Here is a 22,782-nt window from a genome sequence, read left to right as displayed (position 1 = left end):
TGCCAGTTCCAAGTGCCTCCCAGCATGTTGGCATAAAAGCTCTCTAGGGTCTCTGGGTGAGGGATGTTTGCCAGTCCTTGTTAGAACAGATGCCTGATATATTTTTCCCAAGGTACTTGCTGATTTAATGATGACATTTACTGTCTCAGCTACCTTGAAAATTGTGATGCATTTTATGCGGTGCCTCTGTTGTTTACAAGGGGATTCTAAAGTGAACCAGTGTACGTGTCGTCCCTCATTTTCAAAGCTCATCTCTGACCCCCCTCAATATCTCTCATCTACCACCCCTCAGTTTCCTGGCTCACCCTGATCTGGTCCCATTTCATCATCACATCACAGTTCCCACTTTAGTCTCTGTTAGTTTTATTTTGTCTGAAGAATCCTCCTGTTTATGCAAGCCAGAAGGTATTCTCCTCTCCCCTCAGACATCTCAGGTCATACCAGGACAAAAAGGACCCAGGACTGAAGTATATACTTTTCCCTGTTGTCACTGACCTGCTTCCTTTGAGCATCCTGCTAAAGTGATAAGACCAGCGGCTCCCATTTGGCAGGGCTTCTCAAATGCTAATTGTGACACCACCAGGGACCATGTTAAAATGCAATCCTAATACAGTCAGTCCAGGTGGAGGGTGGGGCTGAGATTCTGCAGCTCTAACAAGGTCCCCAGGTGATGCAGTGCTGCTGGCCCCTGGACCACACTTTGAGAAGCAAGTACAGCTATAGCCCTAAGCTATACAGAGAAGCTGCAGGTAGGGGGCACAGCAGAAAGGGGCAAGGTAGGGCTCTGGGACCACCCTGGCAGCCAGGGGGCAGCAAAGTAGAGGGAAGTGAGGAGTGACATCACAAATGGAGGAAGAACCGGAGCCCTGGTGCACCTGAGCATCCTGAGGATGCTCGTCCTGGTGCACCTGAGGATGAGGTGACATCCTCCCCAGGGGGGACCCTGAGGATGCTGGCTGAGGTCCTGTGAGAACAGGCGGGGCCACTGGGACCCCATGCTGGGCATTAATATTAACACGACCTCGTTTGCTCCCAGGCTGGTGAGCTTCAGACATCTCAGTAACCACGACAAATAACCTTCTCCCCACCCTCGGTCTGTCCAGATGAACCTTTCTCCCACCTTCTGCTTGTTCCAGCACATGAAGCCCTCATTCTCCTCTTTTTGCCTGTTGCTCTGTGTCCCACCATCGTCCCTCACGTCGGTCCTTCTCTGTGACATCCAATGCCAGTTGGCTTTGACTGAGGCTTCCGCTGGGAACAGCTTCTCTTTCAGGCTGACCCCTGGGTTTAATGTTTCTTCCAACACTCCCCAGCTCACCCACGTCTGGGGTATCACCGCTTACTCAGTAGAATTACAAGAAGGCACAGCTCCCAGACCGGGCTATGGTTTCCTATGACCTGGATTTTTAATCCCATTTGTCTGTTGCAGCTCAGAGATTCACAATAACCTTGACTGGGGCTGAAGTTTTGCTTCTCTCAGGACTGTTCAAGGAGGCTCAAGGGGGTGTGTTTATTTGGAAAGGGAGCACTAAACTACATCCCACCTTGGGACCCGTCTCCAGCTGACTTGATCCTGCCAGACTTTGTATTTTCCTTCTTCTGTCTGGTGATCACACCACAAAGCCTTCACCGGCGCACTGGTCTCTACCCACCTGCGTCAGAACAACATTCAAACACTGGGCTAGACAGAGCTTTGCCACGCTCTATCCCTATAGGTGAGGTGCAGTAACCAATCTTTATTTTTGGCATGTAGGATCTTAGTTCCTGACCGGGGATAGAACCTGCACCCCCTGCATTGGAAGCACAGAGTCTTAACTCCTGAACCACTGACAATCATTCTAAAAGCAATTCCTCCATTGTCTTTTCTTCTAGAGAGATGAGCAGCTCTTATTCATTTCTGCATCTCTGTGCTCTGGTTGGATGGATCTCAGAGTGATGTAAAGACACTTGGTGTATCTGCACCACCCACAGGCACCTCCTTGTAGACTCTCGTCCCTCATTATCAGACGTACATCTGAGGGGCAGGCACAGACCTCCACTATCCATTATTGGGAATTCTCTGGTGGTCCACTGGTTAGAACTCTGTGCTTTCACTGCCAAGGGTGATGGTTCAATCCCTGGTAGGGGAACTAAGGCCCCACAAGCTGCATGTCACAGCCTAAAGCATGAAAACAAAAAACCTGCCATTATTGTAAGGATAGAGGAAGCAAAGCACTTGTGGATGTTTATAAAGTGGTTTTTAAACGATTTTGACTTCTCTGTAAGACAACCTCCATGTGCAACGTTTAATTAAATAGCAAGCAAGTAAAATGATTCAAGAGTAAATGTTCCAAAAATATATATAGTTTTCATTCATATACAGGAGAAATGACACATTTGAAAAACACTGGGGCTGCTTATGTAAAATAATAATAAAGGAATATGATGAATAATTTTGAGCCAATAAATGAGACAACTTAATGAAATGGGTGGATTCCCTGAAAGAGACATATTACCAAAGTTCACTCAAGAAGAAATAAATACCTGTGCTATTTACCTGAGCTTTATTTTATTTTTCTTGGCTGTGCTGCACTGCATTCAGGATCTTAGTTGCTTGAATAAAGATCAACTCCACATCCCTTGCATTGGATTCTCGGAGTCTTAACCACTGGACTGCCAGGGAAGTCCCTACCTGAGGTTTAGATATACCAGACTGAGGAAGAACTTTATATAAATATTTAAGGCATGGTCATTACATGATTGATTGGATTTATTGGTAGAAATTCTCAGAAATTGTTTATATGGAAATATTCATCTTTTGTAAAGAAAAGTAATATCATGGATCAATCTAAGAAAGATACAAAGAAGAATCTTAAGAAGGACCATGTGTTGAAGGCAAAGGCCATGTAGGTGAAAAAATCTGTGGGTATCGGAATTAAAAGGGCCAATAGTCCAACACCCTAAATTTTTAGATATGACTGTAGACCAGAGGGGTTAAGCAATTAGCCCACGCCACAAAGCCAGCTAGTAAGAACTGAAACAATTCTTCCACAGATCCTGAATCTTTCTGAGCAACAGTTCAGACAGGTTTGGGGGAGTCATTTGTAACCATGGAATAAAGCAAAACTCATGGGATCAGCCAGAGGAAACAAAGCCAGACTCAGACTCGTCAACAAGCAACAAGACCTACGCAGAGCAGCCTCAGTTTAACTATGCTCCAATCATGAAGCCAGCCAACATCCCAACTGGGCAAAATAAGGTCACCCAGCGTTCCTGCAGCTGGCAATAAACAAGTGAGCTCGTCCCTGATCCCCGTAGACAGGATGAGCTAAAAAAAAAAAAACAACTCCCCAGAGTGAATTAAGATTCCAAACAAAGAAGAGTGATGCTGGGGGAAAGCAGATTAAGGTACAACCTTTTCTTCTTTTAGGGAATTAAAACTGGACTTGGTTTTCCTCTCACTGGAAAGTAGGGAAGAAGTCACAGTGCAGGGACTCCGACTGCATCCAATAAGTATTTAATACTATACAGCTCCAGCCCAATACCCAACCTGAGTATCAGAGCCACAAGGGTCCTCAACTGCACCTCTGCTGGCAGAATACCTAGTGTTCCCCACTGCCAAGGGAGCCTGCACCAGCCCCGCCTCCCAGGAGACGGGAGGTAAAGACGGTCACAAGATGACAGGCAGAAGGTCACCCACACAGAGTAAGCACTCAGTACCTCGTAGTTAAATCAGATTGACAACAGCGGCACCAAGGCAACAGGTCCCCTACTAAGGTGATCTCAGGACTTCCCTGCTGGTCCAGTGGCTAAGACTCTGGGCTCCCAATGCAGGGGGCCCATGTTTGTGCCCTGATTGGGGAACGAGAGCCCACAGACTGCAACCAAGCGTTGGCATGTCGCATAAAGATCCCGCATGCCACAACCAAGACTGAAGATTCTGCAGGTCACCACCAAGATCCGACGCAGCCAGATAAACAAGTATATACGTAAAAATGCCAATCTCAGTGAGTAGAAACTTACATGGTTCCCTCAAACAGCCCCACTGCTACATCTAGGCCTTTTGAGAGCATCATTTACAGATACTTTTCACCAAGGCTGCTTCCTTCCAAGCCTTAACAGGGGTAAACTTTGGCGGCTCTGGCTTCTCCATTTGAGGTTAAGTTTCTTCAGGATCCCTTGTAATGCCGTCTCTTGACATTTGCCCAAAAATATGTGATCTGCAGGGATGAAGCCTATTAAGTAAATGGGCCTTGACTGGCAAGGTTCCAAACACCCAGCCCTAATAGCAAGCTTGTAGGCAGACTGTCCATAAACAGGCATTGCAGGAATGAACCTAACAAATCCATAGTTGTTTTTAGGAAAACAGCCTCGCAGTCAATGGGCCAGGTGATCAAGGCAATCCTGTACTCAGGATTTTTTTTAATCTGTTTCTGCCTGCGAATCCACTGACAGCTCCTCAGTCATGGACGCTGCAAGTGCCCACTCAGACGCCCTTGCCAGGCGGCAGCTGCCACCCGCCAGCTCTTCTGATTGATGGGGACGGGAAGGATACAAAGACAGGGCCCTTACCCCACAGCGAGAACAGCTCCTTGAGGCGGTGCAAGACCCATCACTCCCAGCTGGGACCACATCCTAGCTTTGCTGCATCCCTCGCTCACCTTGTTCCCCCACCTCCTTCTCCTGTCAGCCCTCCCGCCAAAGTCACGCACACAGGAATCCCTACCTCAGGGCCCGCTTCCAGGGAACACAGACCCCCACCACTGCCCCAAATTATGAGCGGTCTTTACATTTTGTTATTTTACTTTGAGGGTAGAACCACATTGCAAGGCATGTGGGATCTTAGTTCCCCGACCTGGATTGAACCTTCACCCTCTGCAGTGGACGTGTGGAGTCCTGGGCCACCAGGGAAATCCTGAAAGTCTTTCAATTTTAAAATAAGAATCAGCACTAAGCATTTTGTGTTTGGTGGCATTTTTCCAAATTCCTAAGTAGAAGGCATCCCTTCTCTTGAGTTTCATTAGAAACAAAAGGCAATTCGAATAAAAATCCACCATGCATGTTTTTTCCTTGGTTAACATCCTCACTGAAGAACACCCACACGTCGTGTGTATGACCACAGCAAACAAGCTGAGACAAACCCACCTCTCCCCACCTCGACACAAACACTCCACTTGCCTTTCTAGAAAAACCCCTCAGCAAGGACACCTACTTTGTCCTCTGATGAAGAAAGCACAGAAAACTTACAGCACCAGGCAGCCGCTGATGACTTTGCTCCGTAGTATAGACAAAGCAACTGGGAAAAAAGCAAATAACTGACAAACCTTCCCGAGAACACGGAACCCACAGGGGTCTTTCCACTGGGTCTCACTTTGTACTTATCCCCCGTTTCTCCTTAATCCAAGTGTGGATCCCTGTGTTTCTTTCACGCTACAGGACTGCTTTGGCAAAGACAGTCTTCGAAACCAGCAAACCATAATAAAAAACCAAACAAACAAAAACTCCAGCAAACCTCCTCAGTTATACTGTTCTTGTAGAAAATGAGCAACACCTGGGAATTCTAGATTTAATATTAGTGGCATTAAAGAAAAAGCACTAGAAGTTCTAAAAGTCACTGCACAGCACACACAACCCTGCACTTGGCCACCTCCTCATAATTAGTTTGCTGGGGAGGTCTGCCACCCCTGGGCATCGCTTGACTCCAAGTTCTACAAAGAAAAAAGGAGCTTCCATCTAGTTCCTTTTTTTCTTTTTCAATTAACATTTCCCATGATTTTGGTTTTCTTAACTCAAACACAGTTAAGTAAAATAAAAGGACTCCTTTTATTTTGTCTTACTTTACCCAGTCTGACCTGTCAGTTCTAGTTCTTTAACCAGACCTGACCTGTCTTGACTGTCCCTGCCAGAGTCCTCTGATGGTGTCTTTTATTATCCAGACTCAAAATACAAACATGTTATGACCAAAAGGGTCAGTCATCAAAGGGAAGACTGTGATGTTGGAGCTACTGATGTCTAGGACCAGTCAGAGACACCTACAAGCGAGTTTCAAATTCTTGAGAGACGATGTCTCAGAGAGAAAGCACAGTGAACCCAAGCTATTTGTCTCACAGCCTCTGTAACTCTGCACGTAGACTGTGGGTCGGCTACGACAATTCCTACCAAATGCCCAGTTCCTTTGTATACCTTTCCTCTCTATCCCTCCTTCACTCCCTGAATTCTCTTTCTTCTTTTTTTTTTTTTGGCACAGCATATGGGATCTTAGTCCCCCAACCAGGGATCCCACCCGTGCCCCTTACAGTAGAAATGTGGAGTCCTAACCACTGGACTGCCAGGGAAGTCCCTTGAGTTCAGTTCAACTCTAGCATATATCCATTTATTTATTCGGAGCCACTTGGAAAGGCAATTAGGGCACACGGAAGCTAATGAAAGTTTTCTATTTTTCACTGCAAAATACAATTAGCTAGTGGTCAACTATAAGGCCAACATTTTAAAATTACATATATTTAATATTAAGTTTTCCTGTGTAACAGCAACAATCAGTTGGAAAATACAATTTTAAAGTAAGAACATACATAATGTTAACATACATATAATTCCTAGGAATGAGGTTAGCAAGAAATACATATGGTCAGCATAAGTGTTAGTCATTCAGTTGTGTCCGATTCTTTGCGACCCCGTGGACTGTAGCCTACCAGGCTCCTTGGTCCATGGGATTTTCCAGGCAAGCATACTGGAGTGGTTTGCCATTTCTTTCTCCAGGGGATCTTCCCAACCCAGGGATCGAACCCAGGTCTCCTGCATTGCAGGCAGATGCTTTACCGTCTGAGTCACCAGAGAAGCCCAAAAATACTGGAGTGGGTAGCCTATCCCTTCTCCAGGGGATCTTCCCAACTCAGGAATCGAACCAGAGTTGTCTCCTGCATTGGAGGCAGATTCTTTACCAATTGAGCTATCAGGGAAGCCCATAAGAAAAATCACGAAACTGAGAGAGGAAATAGGATATCCATTTAAATAATGGTTCCAGAATGTGAAGACCTAATAGGTTAAACATATCAGTTCTTTTCAACTGGGATTTGTAGGTTTGATGCCATTTAAGCACTAATGTAATTTTTAAAGACAGACAAGAGGGAAATGAGTAATGAGGATAGTAAAATATATTATAGAGCTATAATTACAATGCCTTGGTACTTACACAAAAAGAGCTGAATTTCACAAAAAAGAAAACTGTAGCCCCAAAATAGATGCTACCTCACATGAGAATTTAATGTATAATAAAGGATCATTACAAAGTAACTGAGAAGGGAAGGATTTTCATTCAATATTGGAACAACTGGATAATAATCTGGAAATGCGATGCACTTGGATTTTTATTTGACAAGCAGGTACCAAAATAAATTCAAGGTGAATTAATTATAAGTCATAGAAAAACAAATAAATGGTGCTTTAATATTAATCAAGCCACTGAAGACAGAACAAGTTTGGAAAACAGAAACATTAAAGATGAGCGCGGGTAAAAGATCCCAAGAGTTCCTATGTATCAGAAGGATGAACTGACTTTAGTGATGCCATCCTACCCACAGGGACAGGGCCAAAGCTGTGTGTCAAGTGGTGAGGTGCTCCAACCAGTCAATGCCAAGAAGCTCAGTGGCTACCATAAGACAAGCTTCTTGCTCCTGTGAAATCCCACTGGGCTGAGCCTGTTCCTCCATCTCAGAACCTCCCAGGTTGCTGCAGTGGTGGGAGAGACACAATGGGAGTACCCTGGCTCTAACTCACTCTCATGAGAAGTGACACACAGCACTCCCACCCACCCAACCAACCCAAAGGGTCTTGGGGTGGACTGGCCCCAAAGCAGACTTCGACTTGGGTTGGACTCATCCTAAAGCAGAGCCTGGGGGAAGGCTTTGGGTTGACTGGAGGAGGTGAGCCTGGGACATACTGGGGGAGGTGGAAGAAACGAGGCAGTACAGGAGCATGAATGAGCAGATCACCGCTGGGGCAACCTGGGCTCAGCTCTGCGGGAACCTCTGGGGAGGACAGGCAGAGGATGTCCACGGGCTGGCCCACCAGGGGGACAGGGGAACTGTGGTATGTATCTACCCATCGCCCTTCATCAGTGGTCCAAGGCTGCTCCCAGGAGCACTAACCTCCCAGCACTTCTGGGCCAACCATGCCCCTTGCAGCCAGGGAAAGCCCTCCAACGGGGCTGCAGTGCATTGCAGGAAAAGCGTCAGGACAGGGGTTGTGGCAGTGCCATCCAACCATCTCATCCTCTGTGGGGAACTCACAGCATCTGCTAAAGAAGGGAAGATGTGGATATCTGGAGAGCACCGTCTCTGCCACAAATGCAAAGACCCAAGCTCCAGAGGATTCTTTAGCCAATCTGACACCTACAGAGCATCTGAACGAAACTAAACAACCAGCTTCATCCAGCCCGTTCCTGGAAAGACACTTTTAAAACCAAGGCTATCATTGCTGGGAGATCTGCTCCCCCAATCAGTCCTGAGGTGCAAAGATGCTCCCTGAAGGTGCCCTGGACTAGCTTGTGGGTGTGGAGATGGCTGGTAGGGAAAAATGCCCCACCAGTTCCGGGGGATTCCAAGCCTGTTTGCATGTAGTATGTGGTCTCTGAGGGTGACCAGGAAGGACTAGCTCACAAACCACTGACCACAGGTTCCAAAGAAAACCAGCAAGGGAAGCCTGCATGTCCCTCTGGAGGCCCTGGGAGGCGCTGCCGTAAGGTGATGCCTGTGTAGAGACCAAGAGACAAGTGGAAATTTGTCAGGCATGAGGACAGACAGGGTGGACGCCACTTATGGCAGCTTTTGCTCTTGTTGGTGCATTAGGCTAATACTTCATACAAAAGGGAAATACCAAGTGACCTTTCAAATTACTTAATGTGAGGCTTCCCTGGTGGTCTGGTGATTAAGAATCTGCCTGTCGATGCAGGAGACAGGGGTTCGATCCCTGGTCTGGTAAGATCCCATATGCCACGGGACAAGAGAGCCCGTGTGCCACAGCTACGGAGCCCAAGCTCTAGAGCCCTCGAGCTGCAGCTACGGAGCCCACGAGTCCCAGAAACAGTGCTCTGCACAAGAGAGGCCACCGCAGTGAGGAGCCCTCGCTCCACAATGAGAGTAGCCCCAGCTCACTGCAACTGGAGCAGGTCCACGTCAACGAAGACCCAGCACAGCCAACATAATACATTTAAAAATATATAAAGCAACTTTTTAAATTAATGCCAAAAACTTTCATTAATACAATACTTCACTCTAGCCACCAGAGATGTGTTTTTGTGACCCTTTTTCACATGTGTGTTTGGGTGGCCTCATGCTCTCTGCCCTCCTCTGCCCCGAAGTGCAGTTTCCATACTTCTTATTGCATAATTACCTAGAGACCATTTAACCAGCACCACGCCTGCTCTCTCCTCAGAGAATTTTTGAGCTTCGCTGTCCAAAACCACAGAGCGGAAAGTGAATCGTTGGTGCTCTTCGAAACTGAAGGCAGATCACTAAGCTCACATGATATGGGATGACAGCTTCAATCTCAAAACCATCCCCAGTTTTCTCAAACGATTATCACTTTCCTCCAACATGCAGAAGACAAAAAAGTGTGTGTTTGATTAGGCAAAATGTTGCCAGATTCTGGCAGGTTCTGATTTTCTCCAATGGGTCAGAAGTGGCAGGCACAAGAGATGGGTTAACTCAGAACCTCCAAATGAACACTAATGAAATGTCCTGGAGAGGGAAAAATAGACACTGCAAGATGCGAGAGCTTCTCAGAAATTGGTTCAGGAGGGCTTTGGTCAGTTAGAAAAAGTGGGGTGATAGATGTGGCACAGTCTGCCCCAAAGCTCTTCTGTTCCTCCCATGCATATGGTCCTCTCCTGGGACAGCGGCACCCTCAACTTCCCCCATTCTCCGAACTCCACAACCAAGAGTCAGTTCCTTCTCCCAATCCTTTCCTTCACCGTCACATCTGGTCAATCTCTAAATCCTAGGGACTCCACTTCCTAAATGTCTATCAAATCTGATACCTCCTCTCCACTCCCTTAACTACTTGCTACCTACATGCACCTTCTCCGCGATCCCCCGCCCATTACATGGGACCTGAACGATCTGCCTCTGACCTTCTTTCCTACCCGTCCCCTCCCACACCCCTGGACAAAGTGATGTCTCTGAATCATAAAGTGGGTCATCCCTTTCCTGCCTCAACTGAACAACTCCAGTGGGTTTCTACCTGTTTCTTGAATTCTGGAGAACCCTCAGATATACTCTAGGGAATTCTCAAGTCTCCAAAAGTATTTTTTATTTAACTTTGTGCTTTCACTTGAATGATCCTCTTTTTAAAAATTATTACTAGAAAGTCAACAGAAACATATTCTGGGTCATCTGAATGAGCGTGTTATGACCAAGTGCTACCACGTAATTCCACTCTGTGTATTCTTGCATTTATGATGCAGCTGGTCACAAGAAATAGAATTATTATGTTAACATGTTTATTATTTTAATATTATTTGAATTGTCACAGGCTAGTGAGAAAACAACAAATCAGACTTAACTCAGACAAAGGGAACTGAGAAGTGGGCCATCACATGACCCGTGTGAAACAGTACACAGCATCCCAAACTCATAAGAACCTGAAAAATCACCCAGAAATGGTGATTTAGTTTTAGCAAGAATGACTTCCTCCATCACATTAAATTCATGGAGTTAATCTGAATTTATTCAATTTGTAGCTGTGCTGATATTTTATTCATACATTTGTTTTGGTTTTACGATCATAAGGAAGCTCTAAATATGAAGAGTTTAGACATATTTAAGGCTACCACATATTTGAGTTGCACTGTAATAAAAATAATTTTAGCCACCACTAGGCACTCTAGCATTTTTTCTCCTTTAAATAAATCGACATATTACTTGCATTTGAGAAACTCGGGCCCTCAGAATGAGGCTTTAAGTTACAAAACACAGCAGATGTGAGAGAGACAGTGACGTTCTCTGACCTTACCATCCACACACCCTTCATCATTTCCCACCCCACCTTGCCATTGGTTCTGACCATGGGCTGCAACACAGGCAGGGATGCATCGGCCCCAGGCTGCAGCACAGAAGAGCCAGCGAGCACCCCTCCTGTGTTCTCACCCAGCACTGGTGACCACACATAGGCCAATTTTTCCAAATGGTGTGGCAGCAAGATGGGAAAGCTCTGTCAACTTGGCCTTCCACTGACCTACGAAGAACACACAGAGCAAGTGAGAAGTCACCATTGTTGGGTGAAGCTACCAGGGGATGAATCTGATTTGTTACTGCACCAGAGCCTAGCTTATCCTGTCTTCAGGAATGGCCATCTACCTCCCTGAACAAGCCCGTCCCATCATGCTCCAGGCTGCAAACAACTCTTAGTTCAATGACCTGAACACACCAAACTGCTTCTTGGCACCTTACCTTTGCATATGCTGTTACTTAATCCTAGAATGCCGTTCCCCACACTCTTCTGTTCTCTTCCTCATCCTGCCATTGTGATTCATCCTTCGAAAGCTAGTTCAGATATAATTACCACCAGGATATTTCCTACCTTTTCCAACCTTCTTTCCCCCATCACCATTACCCAAGAACTCTACAAAATGCTTTCTTGCCATGTGACAATTACATGTTTACATGCCTGTCCCCACCCTACCCCCAAACATACTGTTGCAAGATCAGCAGCTTATTCACCTCCACACTGTCAAGACCACCATGCAGGAGAAGTAGGCAGCATTTGGCAATTTGGCCAGGAAAAGCTTCCTCCAGAGGACTTGTCCTAAGATACTGCAAGGAAGCTGAGTTGAGATCCATCACCCCCCAGAGAAAACCCTTGACCCAAGAGCAAAAACTCCAGGAAGTCCCAGCCGTCTCTGCCCCAGTTCCAGAGCAGACACGTGGTGTTCTGAGAAGCCTGAACCATCCTCATCATCTCCCCAAACTCAGTGCTCTTCAGCCCCCACTAAGGACTCAGACTTTACCTGGCAGGCCTTAGCCAAGGGCTTTGTACTCAAAGTGTGGCCCACATTTAAGAACTAAGGAGTGGGACTTCCCTGATGGTCCAGTGGCGAAGACTCTGAGCTCCCAATGCAGGGGCCCAGGTTCAATTCCTGGTCAGGGAACTAGATCCCACACGACACAGTGAAGATTGAAGATCCTGTGTGCCATAACCCAGGGAAGCCAAATAAATAAATAAAGAATTTTTAAAAATAAGAACTGAGTAGCTAGTGAGAAAAGTGGAACCAGACACCTGGGTCAGAACCCACATTTTAGCAAGATGCCAGGTGACTCATACACTTACAACATTTGAGAGGCACTGACCTAAGGTACTCAAACAGAATCTCTCCATCCTGACAGGTAACTTTAATAACCATACTTTTATACACTGATGTATGCAATTAATCACAATAAAACTGAAAGATGAAAAAGAATTCATAAAAAATCACAACACTTTCTCATTATAATAAATATCTGTGAAGTGTTTTATATCACTGAATTCTCAAGAACAAGTCACTCACATCCATTTTACTGATGAGGAAACTGGGGTTCAGATTGGTTGGGTACTTTGCCCATCATCACACAGCTCTGAAGAGTCAGAGTCAGGGTTTGAAGGCAATTCTCCTGGACTCAAGAATTGTAATTCCCATCACCACACACTCCATGGCACCCTGTCACTCAGGAACAGCCTTCCAGATCTTCCAGCCTTCCAGAGATCGCCATGTCCCTTCACCCAGCCATATTTCTCTCTAGTCCATCACTTCCAGCACCACTATGCCTCTACATACACCGCTCTCCCCAAGACACTGCTGGATCTCCCTGGGCAATGATTTTATGGGCTTGGTCAATAATTGTTGATGAATCAATAAAAATATTTCCTCCTTGATCATCAGACAACCCTCTGAGGATGGCTGGACAATTATTATTAAGTTAAGAAGGCTGAAGACACTGAGGTTCCCAGACAAGTCCAATGCCTTCCACCAGGTCACCAGGAAGTCTCAGACCTCTGGGAATGGACCTGAACTCCCTGACTCCCAGGACAGATGTCTGCTTCCCCATACTTCCACTCTCCCTGTATTTCCCTCTTCTGACCTACATTGGCAGGAAGTTAAAAACATCCTTCCCAAAGAACTCCCTCACATATGCATCTTCAAAAGGGGCTCTGTGTTACCGCCAGACGGGCCAAATTTAGACATTCACAGGAGGACACCACAGAAAAACCTGGGAAACTCTGGGTACCAGATACAATAGCCCCCTGGATGCAAGGAAAGGAAACATCATCAGGCAAGAGCCTTCAACTAGTGAAGCCTATCCAAACTCCTCACAAGGAACCCAAATCCAGGTAGAGGCCCCTGGAAGGCCAGGCTGGTAGAGACCCATCACCCTCCCAGATCAGGTATCAGTCAGTCCCTGGAGTCTGTGGTATTGTGATTCCACTGGTCAAGACAGCCCTTTCTTTCCCTTTATTGTCTTCAGAATGAAGCTAAGGGGACTTCCCTGGGGGTCCAGTGGTTGCGATTCTGCCTTCCAATGCAAGGAGTGTGGGTCTGATCCCTGGTCAGGGAGTTAAGAGCCTAGAAGCCTCACGGCCCAAAAACCAAAACATAAAACAGAAGCAATACTGCAATAAATTCAATAAAAACGTTAAAAAGCGTGCACATCACAAAACTTTTTTAAAAAGAAAGAAGCTAAGATGTTTACCCAGCTCCACATGTAACCAGAGAAAAGCAGCACACCTGCCTGAAATATTCAAATATTTAGGAAAACATGGGAGGGACATTTCCCTCGACCTGGTTAAATGGGGGTTGAGAGAAGACAAGAGTGAGATCCTGTGGACAATGAAGCAATGCTCCATTTTGTTTTGCATTATGCCAAAGCACCATGCCACCCTTTGGGCACCCACCGAAGGCACCCAGATGAGGTGATTAATGGGCTCTGACTCCCTGTTGGTTAAACTAATGCCTGGGCACAGAGCTTCATCCGCCAGGAGACACTTGGTGAAAATTCTCACCAAGGCACTCTGCGGGCTAGCACAGGCTGCCCAGTGCTCATGATACAGTCATACTCAAGAAATGTTTGGCTCAGTTCCCCAGCATCAGATCCTGAGACAGGAATTTCCTAGGAAAGTGTTTCATTAGCAAGTATTGCTAGGAAAAATACTGGTAGGGGAGTGAAGACATGAGGCCAGAAAGAGAAGCAAGAGCAGCAATGATGCCTGGAGGTCAATGCGGTGCCACTCTACAGATTCCAGAGGGTCCAGAGGGTCTGCCACCAACAACGAGGGGTTGGCAGCTGGAAATGAAAGCACCTGGGGCACCAATGTGCAGAAAGGACTCTGAATGGACAATGAGTGACTGTGAAGAGTCTCTGACAGTCCAGGGTTCAGTATTCCTTTCTCCAAGGTTTGCCCAAAGCATGGCCATGATACCGCTGACTCGGTTATTCTGCAGCCTCACGGGGTTCTCATATTTCTTTTGGCTCACCCAAAAAGGACCTGGCTCAAAGACCTTTCAAATCTTCATGGAATGAGTTACAGAGCCTCTTTCAGAAATGTTTCCTGACTCTCTTCTTTCTCCCAAGAAGCATTTTCTGTCATTACCCAAAGCAATCCAAATATCAAGCTGAAATGTTTTCCTGAAGTTGGGCTGCCAGGCAAACCCAACAGCCTTTTCCTTTTTTTGTTTTTTGCTTTTTGCTTGCTAGGGCCCCTGATTCTTGACACCTTGCCCCTTAAGGATAAGCACAATGCTTGGCTACTAGTCTAAACGCCCCATTCATTGCGTTAGTGATTGTTAGCTCAACACTAGCTCACAGATCACTGTTATAAGCAGTAAATGGACTAAGTTCACAGCTCCTAACCCAACCATCAAGGCACAGGATCACCTAATGTCAAGACAAGGAAGGACCCAGCTTCAATTTGACAGCGGTCATCTTGGACAAGACAGAAAGTAAAGGAGATGGACTCCACAGTTGGGGGGGGGGAAGGGGGGCGATGGAAAGATGACTAACTGCTGACAATGAATAACAACTGAGTTCTCTCCACAACTTCTCCTCACCCTCCTCTCTCCCAGCAGGCAGATACCCTGAAAAGGTGTCTCCACGCACCTCTGCCCAGCCTTTCTCCTGTCTCACAACACCTCTCCCCCAGAGTCAGACAAGGGAAGGCTGTGGAAATGTGGTCCTATATTTGAAATTATTGATGGGATATTTCACAAATTCATTTTCTTTCTTTCTTTTTTTTTTTTTTTTTCTGTTCATGCCCCATATGCTCTGCCTGGAGCCTTTTCTCCTGTGATCCTTAGTTCTTCTGTGTGTTTCTTTACTTCTAAGGAGAACTGCCTTTCCTTTAGCTGGGTCACAGAGCTGTAGGACACCTGGGTTCAAATCCCAGCTTGGCTGCTAGCAAGCCATGTGACCTTGGGAACCTCCGTTTGCTCATCCGACAAATGGGAATAAATCCACCTTCCTCATAGGTCTGTGGAGAGGACGAAATGAGGTCAACTCTAGGTAAAGCACCTGACAACGTCGAGATGCTCAATACAGGCCAGATTGCTCCCTCGCGGCTCCCCTCTCCTGCAGCCCCACCGCACCTTGCAGGATGTCCCCGCGTTTCCCAGGCCGGCCCCTCTGGACAGCGAGGGAGAGGAACCCAGCTCGGGACAGCGTTAACCCCGAGAAGGCGAGTTTCAGTTGGTGTGGACACACACACAAGCACACACGCGCGCGCGCATACACACGCGCGTACAAGCACTGCGCGCTTGCTCCGGGCACCCCCGCGGGACCCGCATTGAGGCCCCGCCGCGCACGGAGCGGGGTCTCCAGTCCCGGAGACAGAAGGGCTCCCCCTACCCCGGCGGCGGCCCCGACCCGGTGGGCGCCCGAGCGCACAGCACTTACCCGGGGCGGGCCGAGTGGGGCAGCCGGGGGCTGGCCGGCCGGGGGGCGGCGGCGGCGGGCGCGGGGCGGGCGCGGCGGCGGGCATGGCTCGGAGACCCGGACACGGGACCGCGGCTCGACGGCAGGGCGGGCGCGGCGCGAGCTGCGAGGAACCCGCGCCGCCTCCTCTCCTCCTTCCCTCCCGCCGCCCGCCTTGTGCTGCGCCGGGCGACAGCCACGGGGAACGTCTCCGGGGGCGCCGGCTTAGCAACCGCGCGCCCGCCCCGCCTCCCTCCCGGCGCCCGCCCCACCCCGCCCCGCTCCTCGCCGCCCCTGCAGGCAGGCGGGGCCCGCTTTGAACTTGCTCGCGCACCCCTTTCTTCTCCAGAGAGCGCCCTAGGTGGCCCTCGGGGACCCCTCTGGAGCCCCGCCTCTCCCCGCTCGCCGGGCGCGCCCTGAGCCAGGAGCGGTCGGGCTTTGAACCTGAGCCTCGCCCACGTCCTCTGTGGGTGGCGGACCAAAGGCGTTCCCAGGACCCCGGCAATCCTCGCCCCTCCTGGCGGTTCAGAGACCGGGCTTCCCTCACCGATCCCTTCCTCCTACCCCATCCCCACTATGCTCACGTACGGACCCCGCAGCCGCCCTCTGCGTGCCCGCCAGACTCAGAGACCTGCTCCTACTCTGTTCACACCAGTGACCTCAAAGATACAGCTTGCAAACTGCCCTCCAGCCCCATGTCTTCCTGGTACCATCCAACGGCTGCCCAGTGCTCCCTGCATTGTTCTACCCCTTCCAAGCCCACCATAATCCTCCCCCACTTGCAGAGATTCCCCCATGTCTGCAGTCGCAATCCCATCTCCTCAAAGACGGCTCCCAGGCCCCTCCCGGGAGAGATGATTAATGCAGGGAAGACCGTGCCGGTGTTGGGGAACGGGATTTGCCACTCCAAACGGTCTCTCTTCGGAATATTCTTTTAAGCTGGTTATTTTTTGAGAAACAGCAGACAGGGGGAAAACTCTGAAAACCAAGTGGGAGTTACCCTTGTGTAAGAAACATTTATATTTGTAAAGGAAATCTCCGTTTATTAGATGTCTCCTTTACCTGGAAGAGAAGGACCAAATCTCTAAAAATTCCTCCCCCCCACTTTCATTTCTAATTATTTACAGAGTCTTGTCACATCATTTCTGAGTTTTTCTTTTTTTATTATTATATGAAACATATATCATTATTCTCCACATTTTTAAAAGGAACTAACATAGAGCAAGCATTATTTTCCAAACTTATTTGAGCACATAGTTATATTAATATTTCATGAACAAATGGTTCTATAGGAAGAATAAATGACAGCTCATGTGCAAGACCTAGAGAAAGATATTTAGAGATGATTTTCTTTCTTTCTATTTCGAAACCTCTATTTCTTGAGGTTTGTGGGATATTAGTTGAACCTAGGAACTTGACGTGCAAGTACGGAGTCCTAACCACTAGATCACCAGGGAATTCCCTAAAAATTCTAATCACTGGAGAAAACAGTGACAAATCTGCATCACAACCTCCCCCCTTTATACTGTGCTTCTCCTGGCAACAGCTACACCCTCAAGATCCTCTTTTGTCTTCAGTTGAGGATGGTATTTAAGGTAAGGGCTTTAGCCATTTGGAAAGTTAGTCTTTCTGGGGCTCTCCCATGTATGTGTGTGTGTTTGCTCAGTCGTGTGAGCTCAGTCTTTGTGATCCCATGGACTCTAGCCTGCTAGGCTCCTCTGTCCATGGAATTTTCCAGCAAGAATACTGGAGTGGGTTGACATTTCCTACTCCAGGGGACCTTCCGGACCCAGGGATCAAATCTCCACCTCCTGCGGCTAATGCATTGGCAGGCGGATTCTCCCACTGCGCCACCTGGGAAGCCCTGTCTCATGTGTGCCTGTTGTTAAACTTGACTTGATTTTTCTCCTATTAGTCTGTCTCCTGTCAATTCTGAGACCAGCCAGAAGACCCTAGAAGGCAGAGGAAAATTTCTTCCTTACCATCACCTACCTCTCCACATGACCACTGACATGATTACAGCAGTGGTCTTGATTTTCCTTGATCCATCAGGTCACCGAATGGCCTTGTCTGGTTCTGTGAACTTTTGCGTGTTGACAACATCAAGGCTGAGGACCAAGCCTGTTCCCAGATGTCAGGGTCTGTCTTCCTCTTCCTCACATGTAATAAAAACTCTGGGAGAAGGCTCTACTACATTGGTTCAGCAGCTCAGAGGTGATCTTAGGACTAAATCTCTTTCCATGGCATCCATTAATATATTGCCTTCTCTCCTCAGGCTCAGACTGTTGCCTCAGGGTCGTAGGACGGCTGCAACGGCCGCTGGAAGCCACTGTGCAAAAGAGCTTTGGCTTCCAGCTCGTTTGATGGCCACGAAGTGATCATCAGGGACCATTTGCAGCAATAGTGAACAAAATGACAAATGACCTGCCTCCCAGTCACTCCTCTCTAGTAGGGAGAGGCAGATAATGAAACAGCAAGTATGGTGATAAATGGCAAGGAGAAAACAAACACGGAGAAGGGGATAGGGTTTGGGGACCGTTGTTATTTTAGGTTGGGCAGACAGGAAGGGCCTCACTGACAAGATGACATTTGAGCAAAAGCCTGAAGGAGAAAAAAAAGAAAAAAAAAAAAAAAAAGCCTGAAGGAAGAAACTATCTTGAAATTTCTCTTGGCGGTAGGTAGCCCCTCGGCTACTTAAATATTTCCTTTTTAGAAGTCACTGTAGCCACTTACAAAAGTTTCAAAACCAAAGTTTTAGGTAATTCCCTGGAGGTCCAGTGGTTAGGATTCTTGCTCTCATTGCCAAGGTCCCAGGTTCCATCTCTGTTCAGGGAAATAAAATCTCATAAGCCTCAGGCAAAAAAAACAAACAAACCCAAAAAACCCCACAAAAACTAAGTTTAGAAAAAGGTTTAACTTTTGTGAAAGAGAATTCAGATGACTTGTGTTTTCTTTCTTATAAAAGCAACGGCCCAGCAATGTTTAATTACTGTCTATATAATCATTTATAAATTCAATAGATAAATGTATTAAACACATACAAAGAACAGCTTAGATCAGGTTATCAGATTACCTGCCAACCGTGAGGGGTAAACATGATACATCTCATTGAACACTGGAAGAAACTGTTATCTGCTCGCTGAACACATATTCTCTTTCTGATTTAGTAACAGACCCCAATTTTTAGCTGAACACACTGCAGCTTGGAATAAAAACTAGATTTCCTAGCCTCCCTTTGTTACTGTACCAAAATGTGATCGGCTTGCCCACTATGCAGCAGAGTCAGTCTACTGACACCAGGTTGTGATAAAGGAAAGTACAATGTTTATTGCAAGACACCACACAGAAGAATGGGCCACTCATTATCCAATGGCTGAACTTGCTAATGTCTTTCAGGTAAGTGTTTTTAAAGGCAACATTTGGGGTGAGGGTTGCAGCTCATGGACTTTCTTCTGATTGGTTGGTGGTGAGGTAACAGGATATTTCAGGAAACTTAATCATCAACATTCTGGTTCCAACCAATCTGAGATCTGTGTGCTTGTGGTCAACATATAGTCACCAATCTCCATTTGGGTGGGGGGCCTTAGTTTCTGCAGAACAATGCAAAGATATGCATCAGATTGTTATGTATATTCCTTGAGGAGGAATGAGGACTCTTTTATCACTGAACTACTGCTTAACCTATCCTTACTGTTGTTGCTTGACTGCCTTTGCTTCTGCACGCCCTCACGTTCCTAATTAGTAACTGCATGAGTCCGCTCTTTGGAACTCAGGAAACTCCTAGGAGACTAAAGCCTTTTTCAAGAAACAGGGGGCACAGAGGGGCTTTGGTACCCCCAAAAGGCCCTGCAGGGACCTGCTCAATGTTACCTTCCCCCACCTTTTCTTTCAAACTCCTCCAGCCTGAAAGGTCCAGAGGCAGGATAAGAAAGGGAATCAAACTTCGGAAAGGAATTTGGCAGGTGAACTCTATCTTAGGGGGGAGTTCAGACAGCTTCACTGTCTACATCTCAACCCTCACCTCCTGCCAGTTCCCCAGGGAGGCTGTAGGCTCCTGCTAATGCAAATTCCTTGCTTTGTCTTGGCCACCATCTCTTTCCATCCATTGTTCCATCTGCCCCATGCAGCCCTTACTCAAGCATCATCTCCTCACCCTAAGTAAACTGCAATGCACATAACAAGTCGTAACTATTCTGTCCTCCCTATCAGCAGGAAGATAGAAAAGTAGGGTGTTGAAATGGCTGCATCATTATCAATCTGGTTCCCCTTCAGTACTGACAACTGGCGCAGTCAGTGACACATTCCATCCAGCTGATGATTCCTATCAACCTTGAAGTCAGCCAGAATGCCTTGGTTGGCTTGGGCAGACTCTTCACATATAACTCAAGTCTGGTAGACTTCTTTCAACAAGGAAGAAGTCAGGTAATTCCCAGGCAATCTAGCGGTTGGGGGCTTCCCAGGTGGCCCTAGTGATAAAGAATCCTCCTGCCAATGCAGGAGACTTAAGAGAAGAAGGGCACGGCAACCCACTCCAGTATTCTTGCCTGGAGAATCCCATGGACAGAGGTGCCTGGTGGGCTACAGTCCATAGGATCGCAAAGAGTCGGACAAGATGAAAGCGACTTAGAGCACGTATGCGCGCGCACACGCTCACACACACACACACACACACACATACACACACACACTAGTGGTTAGGACTCAGTGCTTTCACTGCTTTCAGCTGTTGGGACCCAGGGTTCAATCCCTGGTTGGGGAACTAAGATCCCACAAGCCCTGCAGCATGGTTAAAAAAAAAAAAAAGCCCAAAAAAGAAAACCAATGAAGAAGTCAAAACTCTTGCCTAAGATAAAGTGCAGGATTTCCCGTGAAAGACATTGATGCATATAATCTCTCCTCTCACTCTGTTTCAGCTAACTGTGTCAGCTGTGTGTAGACATGATTTCAGGAATATATCTAAAATGCAATACCACTTTTCCTGGATACAAGCTCCTGCTTTTTTAAACAAACCCGTTTATTTCCAATGTCTGCTAAGCGTGCCATCTGGGCCCTCCCGATGCCCGAGAATATGGCACTTGGTGCAGCAAAAGCAAGATGCAGATAATTGTTTCTCTATTGTAGCAATAAAAACAAACTCATTTGCAAAACTACTAAATGATTTTCAAATGTGGAATGGTAATAAAAGGCAAATCCGAAACATTCCCCTGCCCATACGGTATAGAAGCAGATTCAGGGCAAGATGTCAAGCATCACAGGACATGAAAACACTGCCTATAATTAGGTATAAAAGCTAGAAAACAGAACTGGGCTTAAGTCTGAGAAAGACAGACTGAAACACAAAAATACATGTAATCTCTCTTGAATTACCAAGCTTGCCCTCAAAAAAAGAAAAAAGAAGAGATAATAAGTAAATAGCCAGTCCTAAGATTCCAGAATAAAACACATTGGGTCACAGGGGACTTCCCTGGCAGTCTAGTGGTTAAGAATTCGCCTTCCAGTACAGCGGGTATGGGTTCGATCCCTGGTGGGAGAGAGAAGATCCCACATGCCTGACAGCCAAAACTCCAAGACATAAAACAGAAGCAATATTGTAACAAATTCAATAAAAACTTAAAAAAAAAAACACGGAGGCACACAAAGTTAAAGCCACACATATGTACAAGTATATTTGCAAAATGTGATGCATGCTTCATGCCTATGTATGAACCCCGCCAAAACTGAGAATGTGATAAGGAAATTCTGAAGTTAGAGGCTCAGATTCTCTTACATAAAACTTTAAAATAAACTTATCAGTGATTCAGTTGGCCTCAAATAAATTCTTTCTATTCATCTTAATATAAAGGACAGAAAGTCACCCAGGATATGAACGCTGTCCTCAAAGATAAACAGAGAAAGTGGACAGACCTTGCCTGACTCTTGTATTTAACTGAAAGTTGCTGCTCTAAGGCAAGATCTGCAAACTATATGAATGGCGCAGTCAAATCTGGCTCATTGTCAATCTGTGTAAATAAAGGTTTATTGGCACACAACCATGCCTATTAATTTACATATTGCCTATGCTATTTTTGAATAGTTGTAAAGAGACCATAGTGCTTCCCAGGTGGCCCAGGGGTAAAGAATCTGCCTGCCAGTGCAGGAGATGTGAGTTTGATTCCTCAATCGGGAAGATTTTCTTCTAGAGAAGAAAACGGCAACCCACTCCAGTACTCTTGCCTGGAGAATCCCATGGACAGAGGAGCCTGGTGGGCTACAGTCCATGGAGTCGCGAAGAATTGGACATGTCTTAGTGACTAAACAACAGACCCACAAAGTCAAAAATATTTGTTACCTGGTTCTTTACAAAAGAAATTTACAGACCCCTGCTATAGTGTCAGAACCTTTCTGTGTTCTGTCTTTGGAGGAAATGGAGAAGGGCGAGGCACCAAATTTTACTTCTTTACATGTTAAATAATATATAAAGAACTTTTCTAGAAAAAAATTCAAATTTCTCATTCTCGGGTTTGAAGTAGACATTTTACTTTTATCTAACCCTTTGGGTTTCCCTAGTGGTTCAGACAGTAAAGAATCTGCCTGCAATGCAGGAGATCCAGGTTTAATCCCTGGCTCAGGAAGATGCCCTGGAGAAGGGAATAGCTACCCACTCCAGGATTCTTGCCTGGAGAATCCCACTGATAGAGGAGCCCAGCAGGCAACAGTCCATGGAGTCACAAAGAGTCAGACACAAATGACGAGCTAACATTTTTTTAGTGTCCAACCCACTTGGGAGATTAGCTCCTTCTCTGAATATTCTCAAAGATCTCTACCAAAGAGGAGAAGCCCAATGCAAGAGGAGAGACAAACATTTTTGAACCATCAATCAGGAGTTTCT

At 46.6% G+C, this 22,782-nt stretch overlaps 1 protein-coding gene and 1 non-coding gene across 2 annotated transcripts in view; one reads left to right on the top strand and one right to left on the bottom strand.

Moving 5' to 3' along the window:
- Positions 1-8,151, bottom strand: part of DCLK3 (doublecortin like kinase 3) — a 31,539-nt gene extending 23,388 nt beyond the window's left edge. The window contains exon 1 of the mRNA XM_065932457.1: positions 8,127-8,151. Coding sequence (XP_065788529.1) covers positions 8,127-8,151 — 25 coding nt within the window. The remainder of the gene's footprint in view (positions 1-8,126) is intronic.
- A 3,901-nt stretch (positions 8,152-12,052) lies between these two features.
- TRNAG-CCC (transfer RNA glycine (anticodon CCC)) lies at positions 12,053-12,124 on the top strand. Its single transcript has one exon. It is a non-coding gene; the product is annotated as a tRNA-Gly (tRNA).
- Positions 12,125-22,782: the final 10,658 nt, after the last annotated feature.

Source organism: Muntiacus reevesi, chromosome 4 (genome assembly GCF_963930625.1).
Source record: "Muntiacus reevesi chromosome 4, mMunRee1.1, whole genome shotgun sequence".
Classification (NCBI taxonomy): domain Eukaryota; kingdom Metazoa; phylum Chordata; class Mammalia; order Artiodactyla; family Cervidae; genus Muntiacus; species Muntiacus reevesi.
The sequence above is the reverse complement of the archived record's forward strand: the minus strand, read 5'-3'. Positions and strand labels throughout refer to the sequence as shown.